The following is a 19,976-nucleotide window of genomic DNA, read 5'->3' as shown; positions in this document are numbered from 1 at the left end:
TGAATTTGCGGGTAATCCCCTCGTAAAAGAAGCTTTGAAAGCTTTCTCAGCGCTTTTCGAAAGCTTCTTCCCTTTGAAATAATAAGACCTTCAATTGGTTTTTGTTGTTTTTTGTTATTTAATTATTTTGTTGTTCATCTCGTGGTCGTTACACTTTTTAAAATAAAATTAAATAATGTAATTGTCCTATTTAAACTTTATAATTAACATAATTGTAGTTTCTGTATTTTTCTCTTGCTTTTTATATGTATGTATTATGTAGATTGTTTTGTTTGTTGTTGTTGTGGTGATATCGACCGTAATACAGAATTATCCTGTTTGCTAAGGTGGTGTCTAGATTTACTTGGTGGCCGATTTCAGATAGGCAATCAGATCACCGCGCTCATTGGGCTTCTTCAGACCGGCGAAGATCATCTTGGTGCCGGGGATGTATTTCTTGGGGTTCTCCAGGTACTCGAACAGTGTGTCCTCGTTCCAGGTGATACCCTTAGCCTTGTTGGCGTCTGTGTAGGCGAAACCGGGCGCCTGGCCGGTCTTGCGACCGATCAGACCATGCAGGTTGGGACCGACCTTGTGCTTGCCACCGGCCTCAACGGTGTGGCACTGTGCGCAACGCTGCACGAACAGCTTCTTGCCCTTCTCAACATCACCAGCTGGAACGCCCATTATTAAAGTTGTATTTGTGATGTGTTAACACCGACTCGACTGATTGCCATGAAAAGGAGATAAGAAATCGTAGAGAAAAAAACAACAATTAGCTAAAAGCGTTACATAAACAAATGCATCACACTTTATTTGTATTATGATGTTTGCTAGAGTGAGCAATTTTTTTGTATTTTATCAACAAAAAATTATTTCTAATTTCCTCGTACTACTGATAAGCGAGTAAGTAACGGTGGCATGTGCCAACCAATTAGTAGTGCAGCTAAAGCGATTTCTGTTATCTAATGCTTCGAGTTTACCGTTACACTACACTTCGCCCGTCCGCTCAGAGTTCATTCATCGCTTCAGACAACGGCAAACAACGTCATCAGACACACAGACATACGCACACATTCACACGATTTGGTCACATGTTGGCGCTCTCGCCACTCACACACACTCTCATACACTTGCCATCTCCAACAACGTAACGTAAGATTTTTCGTTCGCTGCCGCACAGCAACAGGCAAAAAATTCCATACAAATGTTCCCCTTCCTCCTCTTTCTGACTCAGGGTCTTTGTCGCGGTCAGCATAAAAACGGCTGAGCGCGGCTTACGTTATGACTAACTTGCATTGCGTGTGCAATGTTATTCGAACTTGAACGTTAGAAATTGCATGTGACATTGTTGTAAAGTGTAAATCACATTCTCTCCCACACTCTCTTGGAGAGAGTGCGTTTAGAGAGCGAAATTATATAAAAGCGACAATGTTCGCTTGCTGTGGCGGCCTTGCTGCGACCACTTTTATTTCTACAAAAATTGCATTGGAAGTGGGCCAGCATCTTATGCAGCTGTGTGCGTGTGTGTCTGTGTAACTATCAATGGGTGCGAATACGTGAGTGTGAGAGGGAGGCGAAATTGGGCCAATGTTCTTGCGAAAGCTTCACATTGCTTACATAATCAACGACCTGCTTTTTTTTTGGTCTGCAAAAAACGGAAAATGGTTATGGGAAGTGCACAACTTGTCTAACAACCACGTGGCGCGCGAATTAAAATTCTTCAGAAAACGAGCCATTTTTTCTCTACAGCAAAAAGGCGGGAGTGAGATAGCATATGATCGTACTTTTTTTTCCGTTGGTTGCTTGCTCATGTAATCGGACTTGTGCTCTTTTCAATGTCAATGTGGCAGGGTGTTTACGTATATGATTATTTATAAACTAAATTATTGTGTGGATCATGCAAGATCAGATGAGTAACAATTAGCAGCCAACTTTTGCACCTTTCATAACACACACATACTTTGCATCAGTTTCCTATATGTACATACACATATAGAGGGATACACACACACACTATCATCCACCTTCACACGTTTATGTAACGCAAACAACCCCCAAAAAATAAATTTGCGCACGTTTATTTTGTATTTACACTGAACAATCACTAGTTATATAAAATAGAGCCCAAGGTACAAACGATAAAGCTATCTATTCACTTTTTAATACACTTAATCAATATTTCAGGGATTTTGCACACATCTGAATATTTACGTCATTGCTGAACACCCGCTATACTACTTACATTGAACACAAACCGTCGTTTACTGCGAACAGTTAGCTAGCGAATGAGACAACAGATGCCAATTGGTGTATCATATTGTGTTCTTAGCCTATCGTTATCGTCAGTCATTTATCGATACATTATCCAGTCGAATATTCTAATTAGCTGTTGGGCAACAATATTACGGGTCGTCGAATGTTCACAATATTTGAGAATTATTTTAAATCCAACTTTTGCTGTAGAATGTATTTACTATAAACTTTCTATAATTTTTTTTTTATAATAGTCAGCTGTAGTGAAATCATATACAAATATGCATATCGCAATTACAAGACATTAGTCGTATTCCCTTAAATTTTAAAAGTGCGGCATCCAACCTAAAAAAAGTAATTGAAAGTAATCGATATTTATTTTGGTTGCGTCTTAAAGGTCACTGCTACGTAACTGAATGCAACACTGTGCCCGCCTTGCAATAATTTTAAAAATTAGATGATTGAAATTGTGCAGTTTTTATTTATTAATGGTTATTATATGTATATAAGAGTTTCACTTGAAGGTATGGTATCTTCTAATTTAATTATCTAAAATAGTATATTCAACTATTTTCCACGCTTTAGGAACGCTATCAAATCAGCCCGATCCTCAGCCTTTTTAAGACCAGGAAACACCATTTTGGTACCGGGAATATATTTTTTGGGATCCTTCAAGTATTCATCGAGCGTGGCGTCGGTCCAAGTGACAGCTCTCTTGATATTAGCATCCGTATATTTGTAGCCAGGAGCAGATCCGCATTTACGTCCGACAATTCCACCTAGGTTTGGCCCTTGCTTGTGATTACCACCAGATTCGTATGTGTGGCATTGAGCGCATTTCTGTACAAATATCTTTTTGCCATTGTCCGCATCGCCTCCCATACTGGAATATGTTTTTCCTTGAATGAGAAAGAAATAAGAGGAGAGAGTGTGAGATGATGATACCAAGTCAATTTACAGTGTTTTTTTCCCAATAGTTGTCTTTAAAACAAAAGGCTCGGCTCATTCGGCCTTCAGCACACGCCTCAAGGACATTGGTGACACGCGACTGCGAGTGTGAAAGGGATGGCCTATATGTGCGTGTGTGTGTCTGTGGGTGGTTGAATGGCGCTTTTAGCTCTCTTATGTCACGACATATCGTCGTGAGCCTGAGCCACGCAGTCTGCCAAGTTAATTGCCTAGTTCTGAGAGTGGGTGTGAATGTGGGTCGTCGTTGTTGTTGTTATTACGTGCGTGCCTAACCAAATGTGTAAAACGTGGCTAACTGCAGCAGTCAGTATTTCATGTAGTGTTTTTTTTGCTTACTCACATGCAAAAAATAGAAGCAGCTGTCATAACTACAATCGTACACAAATTTAATACATACAAATGTATGTACATATTTACATTTGTATGTGCGTATGCAATGTATTTATAGCGTATTCAATTTGTGTATTGTTCTATTCATAAGTCGCCAGCTCGTGCACAGACAATTTAATTGCTGCCCAATAAATGGCTGCGTAAGTGTAAATGTGTATGAGCATGTGTTTGTGTGTCCACTTAAATTAAATTAAATATGTATCGATGATGACAAACATGATGACAAATGCACGCTCACTCTCCTCTCTGCTGTGTTTGTTATTGTTGCTCTCTTTATTATTTTCGGTTTTTGGCACTCTTTTCGTTGCAGTCAGCGATGAGTGCAAGTGACAGGGATGGCAATAGTACAGGAATTGGGTCAACCAAATGACAATGGAATAAAAACGCAAAAAAACAACATGGCGCACAACGTCTAACGGTACTCAAACTAGTGGACTGCGGTCATATCGTAAAACGAAAAGCACAAACACACACACGTGCATTCACACACATGTGCATAATTCAATTAGCAGCCCTGCAGCCCCTTGAGCATGTGCTTTGAACATTTCCTTTCAATTAAAACGCATTTGACGCATGCTTCTTACTTTTGCGTTCGAGCACAAAACAGATGCCGCCAAACACAAAGACAAACAACACAGGAAGCAAAACACACAATATGTAAACGAAGTTTGTATGTGTGTTTGCACAATCGACTCGCATCAGGTGTTTCTCCCCATTCTCTCCCTTTCTCGCTTTATTGTCGCTGTGTCCTGCTCCTGCTGCTGATGCGGTTGCTGACTGACCTAACCCAATTTGTGCTAACCATAAATCTTCCACAGACTGCTGGATGTTGTGGCTCCTCTTCTGACCGATGACCACTATAAATAAATGGCGCTTGGAATTGAATTACGCTTGAGCTAACATTTGTGGAACGTAATGGAGAGAAAGAAAGAAGAAAGTTCATCACAGAAGAGGAAGAAATTATTGTCTGCGAGATGCATTACACTGCGGCAAGTCCATAAAGGCCAAACAATACATGAATTCAGGTCGATTTGTCGTTATTTCAGTTTAATCAACTAGACAACAATAAGAGAAAAATAATAAAAAGGCAAAACAACTTTTGAAAAAGAAAACAACATTTGCAATGCTCACGTGGCGAGCACGGAGGTTTTTCTTTTTTGTTGCTGTTGCGCAATTTCGTTTTGGCTTTGATGTCGCCCAACCACTAGTTAGGAGAAGAGTGAGGGGGGCAAAACCACCCACAGAATCACCCGCTGTTATGGACTATGTGATGTGCGATTGTGTGTGTATGTCAGTGTGTGTGTTTGAGTGTGGCTGCATAGAAAACCCTACGTTTTTATTGTATATGTTTCAGTATGTTTATGATACCTGCTACTTATAGAGTAAAGAAGTATGCTAGTTTATGGCAATTGAAAATGCTTGTAGCAAAGTTTTCTTTAGTTTGCTTTCATCGGGTATATGAGAGTCGAGCATTCTTTGTCTGCAGCATTCTTTGCTTGTTCTATGTTGTTCCTGTGTGCTGCTTCTACTTTTGCTGCTACTGCTGCTTTGGTGCTGCCATTTTTCTAGAACGAGGTCGCTGACTGCCCTTCAACGTTGCCTGAGACGTCGTCCACGACAACGTCAAGTTACATAAGCAGCAGCAGTAGCAGAAGCAGAAGCAATAGCTAGCATCAGAGCGTCGTTAGTTGGCTTTGGCTTTTTATGCTACTTTTGCCAAATTTCCCCAACGCACACACACACACACAATGTTGGGAAGAGAGCAAGCGTGCGCGTAAGCGAGATGGAGATATTGAGAGCGTGCTTGACATCCCAATTGTGTTTCGTGTCATGCCAAGACCGAGACTGCAAGAATTTTATGCAGATCGTTAGATGAATCGTCTTGTAGAATGCTTCTTGCATTGAGTCTGGTGTACGCGCCCTCTTAGCGCAACGCGTAATTTCCCTAACGCCTACTTTTCTCGAACATGTGCAATTTTGTGTATCATTTGTCATTTGTTTTGTGAGTGCTGTACGAGAAAGTTGATTTTTTCCTACGCGTCTTTTATAAAACAATCAGAGGTAAGTTGTTAATATTATTAAACTACTATTCTAATCTGATTTAAATTAAAAAATATATTTGTATTTGTATTTATATTTACAGTTTTGAGGACCACGAAAGAGCTACGTTGGATGATAAAAATAGAAACTACAAGGCATTGTTCAGGGCGAAGAATATTGAAAACGGCGAAATAAATTAATTTTTTCTTTTAGCTATTATATTATTTAGTTATAAGTAAAACTGTTTAGATAATATTATATATAAATTTAAGTACTCATTGTATTAGTTTTAATAAATTTAATTTCAAGTATAATAAACATTTTATTTACTGCATATATTTTTGAGCGTATTTTTATTTTGCATATTCCGAACTACGCACTAGAATCTAAGCACAGATTTTCGGCAAGAGCTGCACCGCATATTTTCTACAAGAAACGTCGAGTACAAATTCCGCCAGCGCAGCCGAGGGAAATTTAAATTTCCCTTTGGCAAGAATTTATACTCGACGAGTCTTGTAGATAATCAGTTCCGCATATACGGCAAAACGAAGTGAGTAAGTCTTTTCGCATCTTGTGTCTACACATGACGGGACTGGAAGAAAACTTGTATATTGTCTACGAATAAAACACAATCGGGATTTGCCATGCAGCAGCTGCAGTCGCAGCAGCAGCGTGGGAAATGTGAATGAAAAATTGCTCAAAATGCTTATCAAATGATATGCATCAATTTTTTCTCGAGCAACTTCAACTACAGTTAAGTACTCACACACATATACTCCCACATGCTTACATATGCATATTTACATTGCCCCTCCAAATGCGAGTGCAGCAACAACAACGACAACAACAATTAGACTTACCTGCTTGTTGTGACTGTCTCTCTGCTGCTTGTTGCTCTGCTGCCTCCCACTATTATTCTGATGAGCGCCAAGCTGTGCTCTCGCTCTCACACTCGCTCTCTCCTCTCTCGTGCTTTGCTGCTGCTTTTGATTTTGTTATTGCTTTTACGTTGAGGCTGCTGCTGCTTTGCTTTGGAGCGTCGTTGCTGCGATGTGCGTTTTCATTCAGTCAGCTGAGCTCGCGGCGCAAGGTTCTCTGTTCGTTGTCGTTCGTTGTAAAGTTTCTCTATTGCTGCTGCTACTAATTTCGTTACGCGTTACGCGTCGTCGTGTGAATTAGGAAAAACAATACAAATTAATTGTATACTTTGTCAACGCAATATTTACCGAACGGAAAATTTGTTAGTTTAGCAGCAGTCACGAAAGTTGAAAGCTAGCTGCTCTACTTTATTCTTATCACACACACACACACGTTGACATCTGCTGTAATTGTAAAGAGCCTACTTTTTACTGCAAGTCAGCGTAGCGCCTACAAAGTCGCTGCCAACTTAACTTTTTGCGGTAAGTCACTGTACAAACCAGTGTTCGATAACGTAACGTAACGTAACACAACTAAAATTCATTAAGCTCGTCGAGTGTTGTGTAATGCGTTCTAAGCCTGGAGCTAGGCAAGCGTCATTTCATTGATGTCCTTGGGTTTGGCGCGTGTCCTTGAAATCCTACAACCGAAATGCTTGTCTTCTTTCCGTTTGTGTGTGTGTGTGTTTTGGGTGCTTCGTTTGTTTGTGTGTGTATGTGTGTGTGTGTGTGGGGAAGTGTGGCACGCATTTTACGTAATAAAAGCAAGTTTATATTTCGCCTTCCACTCGACCGTAAATCTGAGCTCGTTTTTCATTTGTTTTTATGACCCTATTTGAATTTTGCCCGCTTTTCCAGTCTTAATACTAATAAGAATCGCAGCACTACGAGCTGCCTTTTCAATTTCCAGTTAAACGTTAATGCTAATACTAGTATTATGTGTATATTTTCCGACACTGTGGCTTATGCGAGTGGAATTTTTATAGCAGTTTTTCCGAGCTGTTTGATTTATTAAGTTATTCATGGGAGCAGAGAGTGTTTTATGGGTTTTGTGGCATTGAAAGAAATTATGCAGTATATTAGTTACGCAAAGAATTAAAATATCTCCCTGCAATTAAACTTTTTTACGTCTTTTAGTATTTGAACTTAGATTTATTTAAATCAGTTCTTATTATTATTCGTTTTTATATTTGTTAACCAAAATTTAATAATCAGCTTCAATATAAGTGTCGATTCGAGAATATAAACAAAATCTTTATTCCTAAACACTCGGTAAGAGCCTTTCAAAATCTATAATTATAATCACAGTTTACATAAAATATGATGAAAATTCTCTTAATTTAATTTCCGCTTCGGTAGGCAGGGATTATTCGGTATTTTCTTTGAATGTTAAGGATGTTATTGATGATATCTCTGAAACAAAAAGTATAATCGTTAGATAAATCAACTTTAACAATTCACATTTGTCTTTCAAGCCATTGTGAATCTTCCTTTATGATAAATATCTACAATTATAAGCGCTTGTAGACATTCGTAAGAATTTTAATGTACATATGTACAATCACGATTCACACAAGACTTGCTAAAAGTATCTTAATTTAATCTCACATTATCTCTGTCTCCGGGGGATCTCACGTAAAATGTCCTTTCACTTTGCTTTCCCGGCTAAAAGGCATTATTTTCATTGTGCTCGTTATGTACTCCATTGGCTCCATTGTTTTTGTTATGAATGTGCTGCGTATATCTGAGTGTGTGTGTGTTATGCACTTATGTACGTGTATGTGTATGTGTTATGTGGGCCAATGAGCATTATCGCAGCCCCAAAGCAACCATCAATTTGAGACACAAACAGTTGCGGTGAATGTGAGTGAGTGTGGTTATCATTTAGTTATTAATTTGTTTTATGTGCCACAGCACTAAAAGTGCATAATTATTATTAATTAAGTGTGCCAGCAGAGCACTCACAATCGCACTCTGGAACTCATAAAAACTACTTGTGTGTGTTGAGCTATTCACTCTCATCTCAACACAGCACATCAGTCACATTGTATTCAATTTATTGGCATTTAGCATTTAATTGAACGTTATTTGCAAGCTCAAATCAAAGTACATAAATATACATTTATATATCGAGAGAGAGAGAGAGGGAGAAAGAGATAGAGAGAGATTGCAATATCCCGTTTTATATATGCTTAGCCAGCTGTTCCTGAATTTGGGTCAACTTCAATTCTGACCACATTGCCCAATCTTTCATGTGCTGCGCACTTTTTGTTGTTGTTGTTTTGGTTGTTTTTTTTTTATCATATCGTTAAATGCACTTGGCTCCACGAAACAAAAGCATAACTATGATCGAAATATGTGCACATTCAGAGTGCCCGATATAATCATATGTATGTACATATATACACTCTCATGCTTATCGTTGTGTTATCGCCTTTGGTTACATTTACAGCCAAATGGGGACCCGAGGAAATCAATATTTGTGTCCCAAATAGGGTCCAATAAAACAGCCCACCAACTAGAGAATGGAGAGTGAGAGTGAAACCCAAAAGAGCAACATTAAGCTGATTATATCGCTACGCTTCTTGACTGAACAGGGGGCGGGCCGAAGGGGGGCGTGCAAGCACTTGGCCGATAAGACTTTGTTGCTTCACTTCCCAAAACAAACGTTTCTTATTGTTATTGTTCTTTTCGTTTAGGATGCAATAGGGAATGTCATGCATAAAATTGCTTTGCATTATCAAGAAACATAAAATAAACTTAAAAATGGTATTTAGGAAAAGAAAATCGTATATTTGAATATTTACTAAGAAATTTATTTATTTTTGAAAAGATGTGCAATTTGTATTTTATAGTTTAGTTAGATAACTTTTACAGTAAGATATTTATATAGCATTGCATTATCAAGAAACATAAAAAAAAACTTAAAATGTTCAATGGAAAATTTCGTTTAGATAAATAAAATTGTCAAAGAAATTTATATATTTTTCATAAGATTTGTAATTTGTATTTTATAGCTTAGCTAGGCGGAGTTTACAGTAAAATGTTTATATAGCTTTGCATTATCAAAAAACACAAGAATGACTTAAAATTTTCTTTAGGGAAATGAAATTGTGTATTTTGAATATTTACGAAGAAATTTATTTACTTTTTAAAAGATATTTAAGTTGGATTTAATAGCTTAGGCGGAGTTTACAGTAAAATATTTATAAACTTTTAAAAAACTGAAAAAGCCAGCTAATGTCAACTAATTTGAAGATTTATCTATATGAGAAAGAGCTATAAAAGTTAATTAATGCTGACTGAACTCAGAAGGCAGTAAAATCATTTTCTTCTATGTTACTTTGCATTTAATTTGAGACTGAATTGAAATTCTACAGCAACTTGTTGTTTAATAGTTTTTTAATCGATTTTTTTTCGAATTTTGTGTTCATCTATTGCATTTGTTATTCTTTGAACTATGTTTTAAATTTTATAGAGAAACATTCAGTTGTTTTCAAATTCAATTTTCCTCAAGAACTTGCTTTGCGCTATTCAATTTCACTGGGAACAAACAAAGACTTATTAACTAATTTGCGAGCTGGTAACAAATGTTGTGCCTGGCTATTGACTGATTGCGATTAGCTTAAAATTAATGAAGGCCGCTTAAAGCTGACAAGTTGAAACCCGACCCGACTGCAAAAATCCTTTTGGAGGCCCGCATAAATGAGATTCGCACGAGCAGAAGAAAAATAAAAAGAAGCAGATGATGTTTTCCCTTAAAATAAAAGATGAAGATGGAGTGAAGACGCATAAATTTTCGGTGTGTGTGTGCAAAATTTACAGATTAAGCTAAAGCAACAAACAGTTGAGTGGGGGAGGAGGGAGGAGAGCTGGAAAAATGAATTGCCTTTTGTTTACAATTGCCACCCGGCGATGGCAAAACAATGGAAATAATGAATAAATGCGAGAGATGCGAAGTGAAATGCTGATGGAATTCGCTCAGTTTGCAATTAAAATTGTGCTGGGAGCGTCCTTTTCTGCTGGCGTGACATAAGCGATAATCATATATCATTTATCGCTAATCGTTAATCGATAACGATTCGCGTCGCAATTGGAGTCGGCACAAAGGTCAAAAGCTGACTGAAAAAAGGGCCACAAAAAGTGAGCTGAGAGTTGATCAAATATGCAAATGGTCTCGGGTCAACGATAGAGGTGTGGCTCAGGTGTGTGGTCTCTGGCCATAACAACAACAACAACAACAACGCAAACTGACAGTCATCTCTGCTTACCTGCCCCGCTCTCTCCGCTCTCTCTCTCTCTCTCTCTCCGAAAGAAAGCACTTGAGCTCTGACAACTTGACAGCTTGAGCTGTTTTGGCTTTTCTTCTCTTTCCCGCTTTGATTTCAATTTCAAATTTTATTTGTTTTTGTGTTAATTAATTTAAGGCACGTTTGTTTTCGTCGCCGTTTAACGAGCTCCAAATGATGCTAAAAATTGTTTACAAAATGCCTTCTCAATGGAGGCCATTAGTTCCAGCTACAGCTACAGCTCTAGCTCTCTTCTTATCAACGAACCGATGTCGAATACATTTCCCATCATTATGTAATCATCTTGACCCCTTCCACGTCTAACGAGTGACCACCAAATGATTGGGGGTCTTTTTTTTCTTTTCTTATTTTTATACCGCTAATGAGGCGCGAGACCGTCGCAATTTCTTGTGGCCAACTTTGAACTTCAGGTTTTCAGCGTGTTTTCTATTTCTTCATTTATTATTGGTTTTTCCTTTATTTTCTGTGCGTTTTTTTTTTTGTTTATTATTGTTGCTGCTTTGGCTCATTCGTTCATTTTATGCGCAATAATGATTAAATATTTGCATTTTGTAGTTTTCACGCGGCGTATGCGTAATATTTACAAAGCAGGAAATGAACAACGTCGACCAAAGTAATGGCTCTGCCCCGTTGTGGTCTGTCTGTCTATATCTGTCTGTCTATATCTGAATATGTGTGTGTTTGCTGGGCTGGGTTCTACCTAACGATTCGAATAAATATACACAATGGGTCAGCAGACTTTTTCTCCTCTTCTCTTCTTCTCTAAATACTACATAGTATTTAAGGGGTAAACAAATTAATATTGAAATACAAGTAAAATATTTCTGTTTGCCTGTGGCTGCTTTTGTTTGGTTCATAAATGTGTCTTGAATGTGTTGAGGATGCTATTCCGGATATTAAAATGCGATGCGATGCGAATATAGTTGATTTCATTCCAAATATTTTCATCTGTGATTAATGTGTTTGTTTCTTATTATTTCTTTTTGTAAACCTGTAAAATCTCTTTATTTGTAAACAATCTTTTATCTCTGCCATTAAGAAATATATAACACAGTTTTTAATTGTGGTTTTGCGGTTATTTGCACAGTTATCTAAATCTTTGAAATGCAAAGTATTTAAATTGTTTTATTGCTGAAATTTATCGAATTTTCTTAAATATGTTGATTACTTGTGCTTCAGTATTTTTCGCTTAAATGAATATTTAATTGAATTTTAAAAGCAAAGTTTTCAATTTGTTTTGAGTGCTCCATATAATTTAATTATCCGTAATATGCAGTCAGTAAAAGGATGAACTCAGTTTTCGTCCAAATTAAATTAATTTTTTGAGCAATACAAAAATTTAAATAGAGTTTTAATAAACTCTTTTAACATGAATCTTGCAAATAAAGTAAGAGAAATGTGTTGTGTTGTATATTTTTTAATATTTCAGTTCTTTTTGGACAAATTTGTTTATTACGCTATTTTTGGTACTTACAATAATAACTATAAATAATTTATAATTCCTAAAAACTTGGTTGCGATCAGATTAAATTTTTAGACGTTATTTAAGAAATATTTTTGTACAACAATCAGGTCTTAGTTGCTGACAATCTGGTATATTTTGCACTCTATGGTATATTTTCAATAAAGTACGGTATTAATATACTAGTTTTAGCCTTTGACAACTTTTAGTACATACTTTTAGTATTCAATATACTAATGCTTTGCATTTGGTAAACTTTATTTTTTTGCGGTGTATTAATGTAGTATATTTTAAGAATAATACCGCACTGTTTTGCTTTCATTGAAAATAAGTAGCGGGTATTTTACAGTCCAGCACACTCGACTGTAGCTTTTTTACTTGTTTTTCAATATTTCACTTAATTTTTAACAAATTTCATTATTCTGCTTCAATTACTTTTAGCAGTCACAACTGGCAAGTTAAGAACTATTTCTAGTCAAGCCTTTAGTTAATATGAAATTTCTTGCCAATTTTGCGAGGTATTTAGACTTGGGTTTAATGCGCATATTTTGCTGACTGCGTTTTCAGCATGTTGTAAGCAAACTACATTGTAGTTGGTAGTTGGTAGACGAATGCATTGTCTGTATTCTGACTGTCGCGACAGTTTGTCGTTGTGTAGCTTGTGCTTGTCGACTGCTCATTATGTTGTTGTTGTGTATGTTTGTATTTCTCAGGCTGGCGGTGTTCTTTTTGTTTGCTCTATCTATCTGAAAGATAGCTGCAGCTATGTACATAGCATTTTTCGGTTAATTTACATGACAACACGTTTCGAAAGTCAGTCAGTCAACAGCAACAACAGCAACATAAAAGAGAACAAGAGACAGAAAGAGAGAGACACAAAGAGAGAGAGAGAGAGAGAAAAACGACAACAAGATACAGCTACACGGGTATTGTAAGTAACTTGCAGATACATTCGTTCGTTTGTAGCTGCAAAGTTAACTAGACTGTTACAACTGTTGCTGTGGGAGGCAGGGAAAAAGGGGAGGGGCTGCCCCTTTAGGGCACTTGCCGCCTTGCGGTTTTCTTGTTTTTTTTTGCTGCCCTGCGCTGCTTCAATGCAATTCTGGGCCAAAACAATGCGGCGCATCTGTCGGATACATTTTAGTATCTCTATTTAGTTTCATGTAGTTTGCTGTTTGCAGCTGTTGTGTGATTTTTCGCAGACGTCGCTTTTTACAGTTGCAACAACAATGGAAGCAGCTTACAACAATAACAACAAAAGCAACAACAACTCATATTGAAATTAGCATTGCTTTGAATATTAATGAGGGCTTTTCCCGCCCAAGCGCATCTCGCGAAGCTACTTAAAGTTTGAAAATGTATCTTTTTTTTTTTTAAGTCTCGTGCAGCGTATGATTATCGTTGTAAGCTGTAAGTAAGCTGAACGTCGTTGTACATATTTATGAGCTGTCAATTCAAGTTGAACTGGAAACTGGTCGCAAACACTTCTGTGATGTCATTCTGCTGAGCTCATGGCGCGCCCAAACAACAACAGACGCTGATCACGCCAAGATTCGCTTGAGCGGCTGACTTGGAAAAGCTTTTGTCAAGGCATTCAAGTTCAGCTGATTTGGTAGATATTGCGTGCGCCGCAATTAGATGTTTGTTGCAGCCATGGTCATCGAAATATAGGGCATAGATTTTGTTTTGTAATCTGTCGTTTGCTCAGAAAACACTTTTGTCGGATATTAATTAATTAAATGTGCGGTGACGCAAAGACAACATTCTAAAAAAAGCTCGTTGTGTAACTGTGAGCATTGTCTGGAAATTTCGCAGTTCTAGCTTTTATAGTCTGCCAGTTCTGAGTGTTTATAGCTATGGACAGACGGGCATACAGATTTGGATAAGTCTTTTTGACTGTAAAATTGGCTGTAAAAATAGACAATTAACACAGTGGGTGTATAGTTAATGACTTTTTCTAATATTTATTAAATAAACACTTTAATTTTGTAGCTGTTTTATATATTTAGTTAGTCCAGTAAGTGTTATATAAAATTAAACACAGCTTTGTTATATTTACGTATGTGTGTCAAGCAGCTGTTGTCTGTGTCACGATCAGTTACAGGCACAACGCCTGTAGCAGTCAGCTTTTGACAAGTGATATGGAAGCCCCATCAAGACGGATGTCAACAAAGCGAAAGAGAGAGGGAGAGAGTGAATGAGTTAGGTTATGTCTGACTGTCTGTCAGAGACGCGCTCAGCTGGCACGCTTTTGATAAGAGCAGCGCGTTTGAAATGCAATTGGAACAGACAGAGAGAGAGAGAGGCATATACAAGCATAAATACATAGACAACAAATACATATATTCTATATGCAGCTGGTTTGCCCTCAACAGCATGTCAACTCGTTGGCACTCAAACAAACTCTCTAGCACCTTCTCTTTCGCACTCGCAGTGGGCAATTGAATGTGTCGCACGTCGCATGGCAATTGCAGAGGCTGCTGGTGAAATGAAATGCGAATGAAAAGCGCAAATTGATAATTGAGTTTGGCACAGGCTCAAACTGCATATTGCTTGCCTGCCAACTGGGTCAATGTGAGAGCATGTGACAACAACAACAACAACGACTGTTGTCAGCGGGCATCACAAAGGTTACGTATACGCCTAGTATATATTAGACATCCAATCATGGACTAGAAAATATGGTTATCTGTGTGGCGCCATGCTAAGTGTTAAGTATCTCGCATCTCCGTTTCCAATTCCAATTCCAATCCAAGTGACGAGGCGAGCGGTCTTCTTTTTAATTTAACGGTAATAAAAACATTACGTATACGCCCCGCTGCTAACGGCAATGCAATAAAACAAATGCTCTGCGCCCCCGCCCCCGCCTGCCTAGCTGGAGAAAAAGTCTAATCATTTGTTGTTGTTGTGTTCGCCACAGCAGCAGCACCGACAAAAGTGTCAACCGATGCCAGAAGATGCCAGACCCGACAGTTACGAGCACAGCAGCTGGGCGGGAGAGAGAGGGAGAGGGAGTTGAAGGGAGCGATGAAGAATGGGGGCCAACCAAGACGGAGCGTGGGTAGCGTGGGCAGCAGCAGCAGCAGCTGCATAGCTCGCATCAAAAGATTAAAGCGCAACACGAAACCAACGAAATTCCCATTTTCCCTCTGCCATTTCCATTTTCCGAATATCTAATGCCAAGCGCAGAAAACGAATGAAGAAATTACTGCAGCGCAGCAGCCAACAAATATTTCAAGTGAATTCAAATGAATTGTATTAAGTTTCTGACACCAATACGACTTTTCAATACTCTCTCTTAACAACGACATCACTTTATCAAACTCTTTCAATGAATCTTTAAATATCCAACACTTTTAGTCAGTTGATGAGCTTGTATTACCTTTCTTTTTAAATTATGCGAGTGTGTAAAGTATCTTGTTGTGTGTTTAGGGTATTGAAAATGCGCAGGCGTTAAAACCGTTATATCCATATGATCTCTTGAGAAGTGTTGTGGTGAGATGAACAACATCAAAAAGGTTTTTTTGGCCAGGCGAAGTAAAAATACTCTTTGAGTATTTTAGATACTTTATTTTAGAAGAAATTAACGTTAATAAAGATACCTTAAAAATAGGAATTCTATTATTTACAAAGTTGACATTTTAATCTATAGCATTAAAATTGTAAATTTTAGAAATTGTGATATTTAATAATTACATTTTTTATATTCTATATTTGAAATTTGTGATATTTTTTTATTAATTCACAATTCAGCTAAGAATTTTCGATTTTTTGTTTAATTTAAATATACACTTTATATTAATACGATATATATTACTTTATATTAATTCGATATATATTATATTTAAAAATGTTTTAAGAACATATATTTATTCGTCTTTAAAGATTTCATTTAGATTTGTTGAACAAAAATTGGTTAATTTATAAGTTATCGGAAGTTGAATTTCTTCTATTATTTTCACTGTATGAGTGTAAAACTCTATTATAACCGTTGTGATATTTTCTATATCATTTATTATTTTAAAAATGTAAAATATATAATTTTGCTATTTTTAAGAATCAATCTAAACTTGTGGAAAATGTATTTAGTGAGTTACACAAAAGTTTAATTTCTTCTATGCTTTTATTTATTTTATTATTCTTTATTCAAATACCAAAGAGGTATTTTGTTGTATATATTCAATTAATTTCCAAGTTAAACTACATTTAAATTTTGGAAAACATATATTTATTCTTTCCTTAAAAATTCAATTTAAACAAGATTATCAAAAAGACGTTAAATAGCTTCAATGGCTTCCATAGTTTCTATCTATTAAATAGCTTCTAAAAAATGTTTAAAAATTTTGAAATGGTTTGAAGAATATATATTTTTATAGTTCTCTTAAGATTCAATTCAAACGTGATAAACAGAATAGGTAATTTATTTAGTTATCTATCGATTATGAATATAGATTTAGTCAAAGGTTGAATTTATTCTATTTTTTGAATTGTTTTCTTCTTCGATACAAACAAGAGATATTTTTCTGTATCTCTAATAATAATAATTTCTTATGTCTCTCTGCAAAAGAATTCTCCAATATGTGTGCAAACTGAATGGATTTGAGTGTATGTATTGTATAAAAAAATTTTGTTTTGTTTTTGTCGTCTTTTCGTTTTGTTGACTAGCAGCGAAAATACATAAATAAAATGTTGTCGCGTGGTATACAAATTCAGCTGTTGCATTTCTTGTTTGTTTGTAGTTGTTGTTGTCATCGTCATCATTGTTGTTGTTGTTGCAGTATGACACATATATGTAGACTGTTGCTGTTGTTGTCAGTTTTGTAGACAACAAAAAGAAAAAAGCGCTGAGATTGTAAAACAGAAATGAGAATTGAAATTAATTTGCTGCTGCTGTGTGCGAGGCGACAGAAAGGCGTGGGTAGAGCAAAAGAGACACGAAAGGGACACAGTTCAGAAGAGGGAAGAGGGGGAGATATAGAGAGAGACAGAGGGAGGGGGGGAAGTGTTGGGTTTGTCGATTGCATTGCATAATTGCAAATGACGTAGAACGTTGTTGAACAGGATTTCATTTAATTAAGCACATATTTGTATCTGCAAGATACACAAACAACACACATACATAGATACACATTCGTTGTAAATGGGTAGCTATGTGTGTATATGTGAAAGTGTGTGTGTGTGTGTGTATGTATCTGCGTCTATGTAACGAACCGTTAAGTTTGTCATTGAAGCGGTTTTTTCTGGCTTGCTTTTTCGGATGGGCCACTGAAAAACTGGAGCAACTTTTTGAATGGGGTGGAGAGAAGAGAGGGATGAGAAAGGGGGTCGAGAAACGTACAAGGTCGTTGTCAGTTAGATGGTATTTGACTCGTGACAGGGGTGAGTGTAAAAGGGGGCGTGGTGTGAGTGTGTGTGTGTTGGAGGCGTAGCCAATAAAGCATTAACAAAGTTTTGCGTATACGCTGTCAGCAGTTTGCTCTATCTGCCCGTTCAAATGTCACGCTCCATAAAGTTCCCCACTCTCTCTCCCTCCCCTCTCTGTCTCTTCCCCCTCTCTATAGCTTCTTGTACAAGCACTCAACTTAGCCATCGAGTGGCTTTTGTGCTGAAGCAGCGTTTGATAGCCACTTGACAAAAGCTAATCCTCATCTCTCATCTCACTCATTTGCTCTTTCTCTTTTCTTTCTTGCAGCTTGTGCGTTTGCTTTTCACACTCTTGTGCCCCCCGTTGCCCACGCCCCGTTGGAGGCGTGCGCCCAGAACAGCCGTCAAGACGACTTACTCGATCATGAAGATGAGCTCGCCAAGGATCATGCAGCAGAAGCGGAGCAGTAAATCATCGAATTCGTCACGTGTCTCGATGACCACGTCGACGGCCGATGAGAATCTCATCGAATCGAAGCTCTTCAGCTGGATGCGACTCTTTCGCTTCGCCTCGCTGCTCTGTCGCGCCGAGTAGAGAGGAGAGCAGAAGAGCGAATAACTAAATCGAATGTTCTTTCTCCCCGATATGCTCTTCTCTAGTTGCTAAGAGACAAACCCCACAAAGCTATCTCTCCTATCTCTCTATCCTAAAACAAATAGAATAATGGAAAATGCATTCAACAAACAAAAGATACACAAAAAAAAAAAAATAACTAAAAGATACTCGTGCTAGTTGCCGCTTTCGATTCAAGTTTTCCTATTATATGATAAACAAATATGAAAAAGATTAACAAAGAAACTTTAATTAAATAAAATATAAATTACAAAGAAACAACACTTTATAGATTCTGCAATGTAGAGCGTAAGAAAAATGTCGGGTATATTTCCATTATCGAATTAATCAGTTTTTGGATTTGTGTTCCGTTATACGTACATATATTTTTTTGTATCTTTCACAATTAAGTCAATTTTTAGTGTAAATTTCGCACTCTGCGAAATTTGTCGCGCCTTTCGTACCTTTTGTATTGTAATAAGAGAAAACAAAAAGAAAAAATTATTGTAACAACATACATATGATATGATATGATGATATATGGCCGTTTATTGCGTTGTTTCTTCGGGATTTAGTGCTTAAGTTTACAACAAAAACAAAAAAAAAACATTAAACAATACCAACAACAAAACACAACAACAACAAACCGTAACAACAAAACGAAATATATTTTTGTAACTTACAAAACTGTTTTTGAGTGTCACAGAAAAAAAAATGGAAGTGCAACAGAAATGTTTGAAATTTAACTAAAATGCTAGAAAGCTACCATGCAATACTAACAATAAAAATATAATAATATTAATGCAAATAACAAATAAATATATATGAAATATGTATACAAGTAGAGAAATATATATACAGATTCGAAACTCAAAGTCGAGCAAAATGCGCTTACCACAAAACTTCACAAACAAAAACACACACACACACACTTACACACACAAATGTAACTGACTAATTTTTGTCCCCTTAGTAAGTGTAAATTGCATTTAATCCAAAGATGTTGCCAATCAAGAGAATAGATTACATAATTACGCAAAATAAACAACAATATGAAATATCACAAAACAAAAAACAAAAACCTGGCATATTGTTTTTAACAGATTTAAAAGTATTTTAATTCCACACAACCTCAATGAAGCAATTAACAGCAACATGACAACAACAACAACAAGAGCAACAAAATATCATACATTTTCAAAACTAATTTTTAATTATTAATTAGCAAGTAAGCAATGTAACAAACAAAACAACAGCAACCACTGGCAAAACAAAAACCAAACGAAAAACAATGCAAATATAAAACAAAACAAAACATTAGCAAAATGTTGACAAGAAGAAATATAATGCAATAAATCGATATCGATAAATAAATAAAGTCTTTAAGCATGTTGTGTGTTCAATGCAAATAAACTTAAAATTGCGTTTGTCTCTTTTTTTTGTGGAATCTTTAAATTTCAGCGAAATTCAAATTTAACGTATATCGTAATACGCACACTCAACTGTAGATGGCGCATAAAGCTCTTGGGAGCTAGCTGACAGAAGCTGCTTGGCATATGGAAGCGACAGGCATAATTGCAGTGAGCTTTCAACAGTGTCTGTTATATTTAACATTAACTCATGTGGTGCTGTTAGCAGTTGTACGCAATCAAAATATTTTTAAACTAAATGCGAAA

The 19,976-nt window shown here is 36.7% G+C and overlaps 3 protein-coding genes across 3 annotated transcripts; 1 reads left to right on the top strand and 2 right to left on the bottom strand.

The window, feature by feature from the left end:
* Window positions 1–94: 94 nt before the first annotated feature.
* LOC117565252 (cytochrome c-2) lies at window positions 95–2,335 on the bottom strand. The gene is made up of 2 exons (XM_034244265.2): window positions 2,225–2,335; window positions 95–705 (listed from the first exon to the last, which is right to left on the bottom strand). Exon 2 carries the CDS (start codon window positions 664–666, stop codon window positions 340–342), a length of 327 nt encoding a protein of 108 aa, XP_034100156.1. The 5' UTR covers window positions 667–705; window positions 2,225–2,335; the 3' UTR covers window positions 95–339.
* Window positions 2,336–2,693: 358 nt separating this feature from the next.
* Window positions 2,694–6,951, bottom strand: LOC117564541 (cytochrome c-1). Its single transcript, XM_034243363.2, has 2 exons — window positions 6,495–6,951; window positions 2,694–3,134 (listed from the first exon to the last, which is right to left on the bottom strand). The coding sequence occupies exon 2, from the start codon at window positions 3,115–3,117 to the stop codon at window positions 2,803–2,805; it is 315 nt and encodes a 104-aa protein (XP_034099254.1). The 5' UTR covers window positions 3,118–3,134; window positions 6,495–6,951; the 3' UTR covers window positions 2,694–2,802.
* LOC117564542 (uncharacterized) lies at window positions 6,885–18,946 on the top strand. Its single transcript, XM_034243365.2, has 2 exons — window positions 6,885–7,034; window positions 18,016–18,946. Exon 2 carries the CDS (start codon window positions 18,112–18,114, stop codon window positions 18,280–18,282), a length of 171 nt encoding a protein of 56 aa, XP_034099256.1. The 5' UTR covers window positions 6,885–7,034; window positions 18,016–18,111; the 3' UTR covers window positions 18,283–18,946.
* The last annotated feature ends 1,030 nt before the right edge of the window (window positions 18,947–19,976 follow it).

The sequence above is a fragment of the Drosophila albomicans genome, chromosome 2L (genome assembly GCF_009650485.2).
Source record: "Drosophila albomicans strain 15112-1751.03 chromosome 2L, ASM965048v2, whole genome shotgun sequence".
Classification (NCBI taxonomy): domain Eukaryota; kingdom Metazoa; phylum Arthropoda; class Insecta; order Diptera; family Drosophilidae; genus Drosophila; species Drosophila albomicans.
Note: the sequence above shows the minus strand (reverse complement) of the source record. Positions and strands in the feature narration are given on the sequence as shown.

Coding starts and splice junctions, on each gene's coding strand:
- LOC117565252 (XM_034244265.2), bottom strand. CDS start 666: ATGGGCGTTCCAGCTGGTGATGTTGAGAAGGGCAAGAAGCTGTTCGTG.
- LOC117564541 (XM_034243363.2), bottom strand. CDS start 3,117: ATGGGAGGCGATGCGGACAATGGCAAAAAGATATTTGTACAGAAATGC.
- LOC117564542 (XM_034243365.2), top strand. CDS start 18,112: ATGAAGATGAGCTCGCCAAGGATCATGCAGCAGAAGCGGAGCAGTAAA.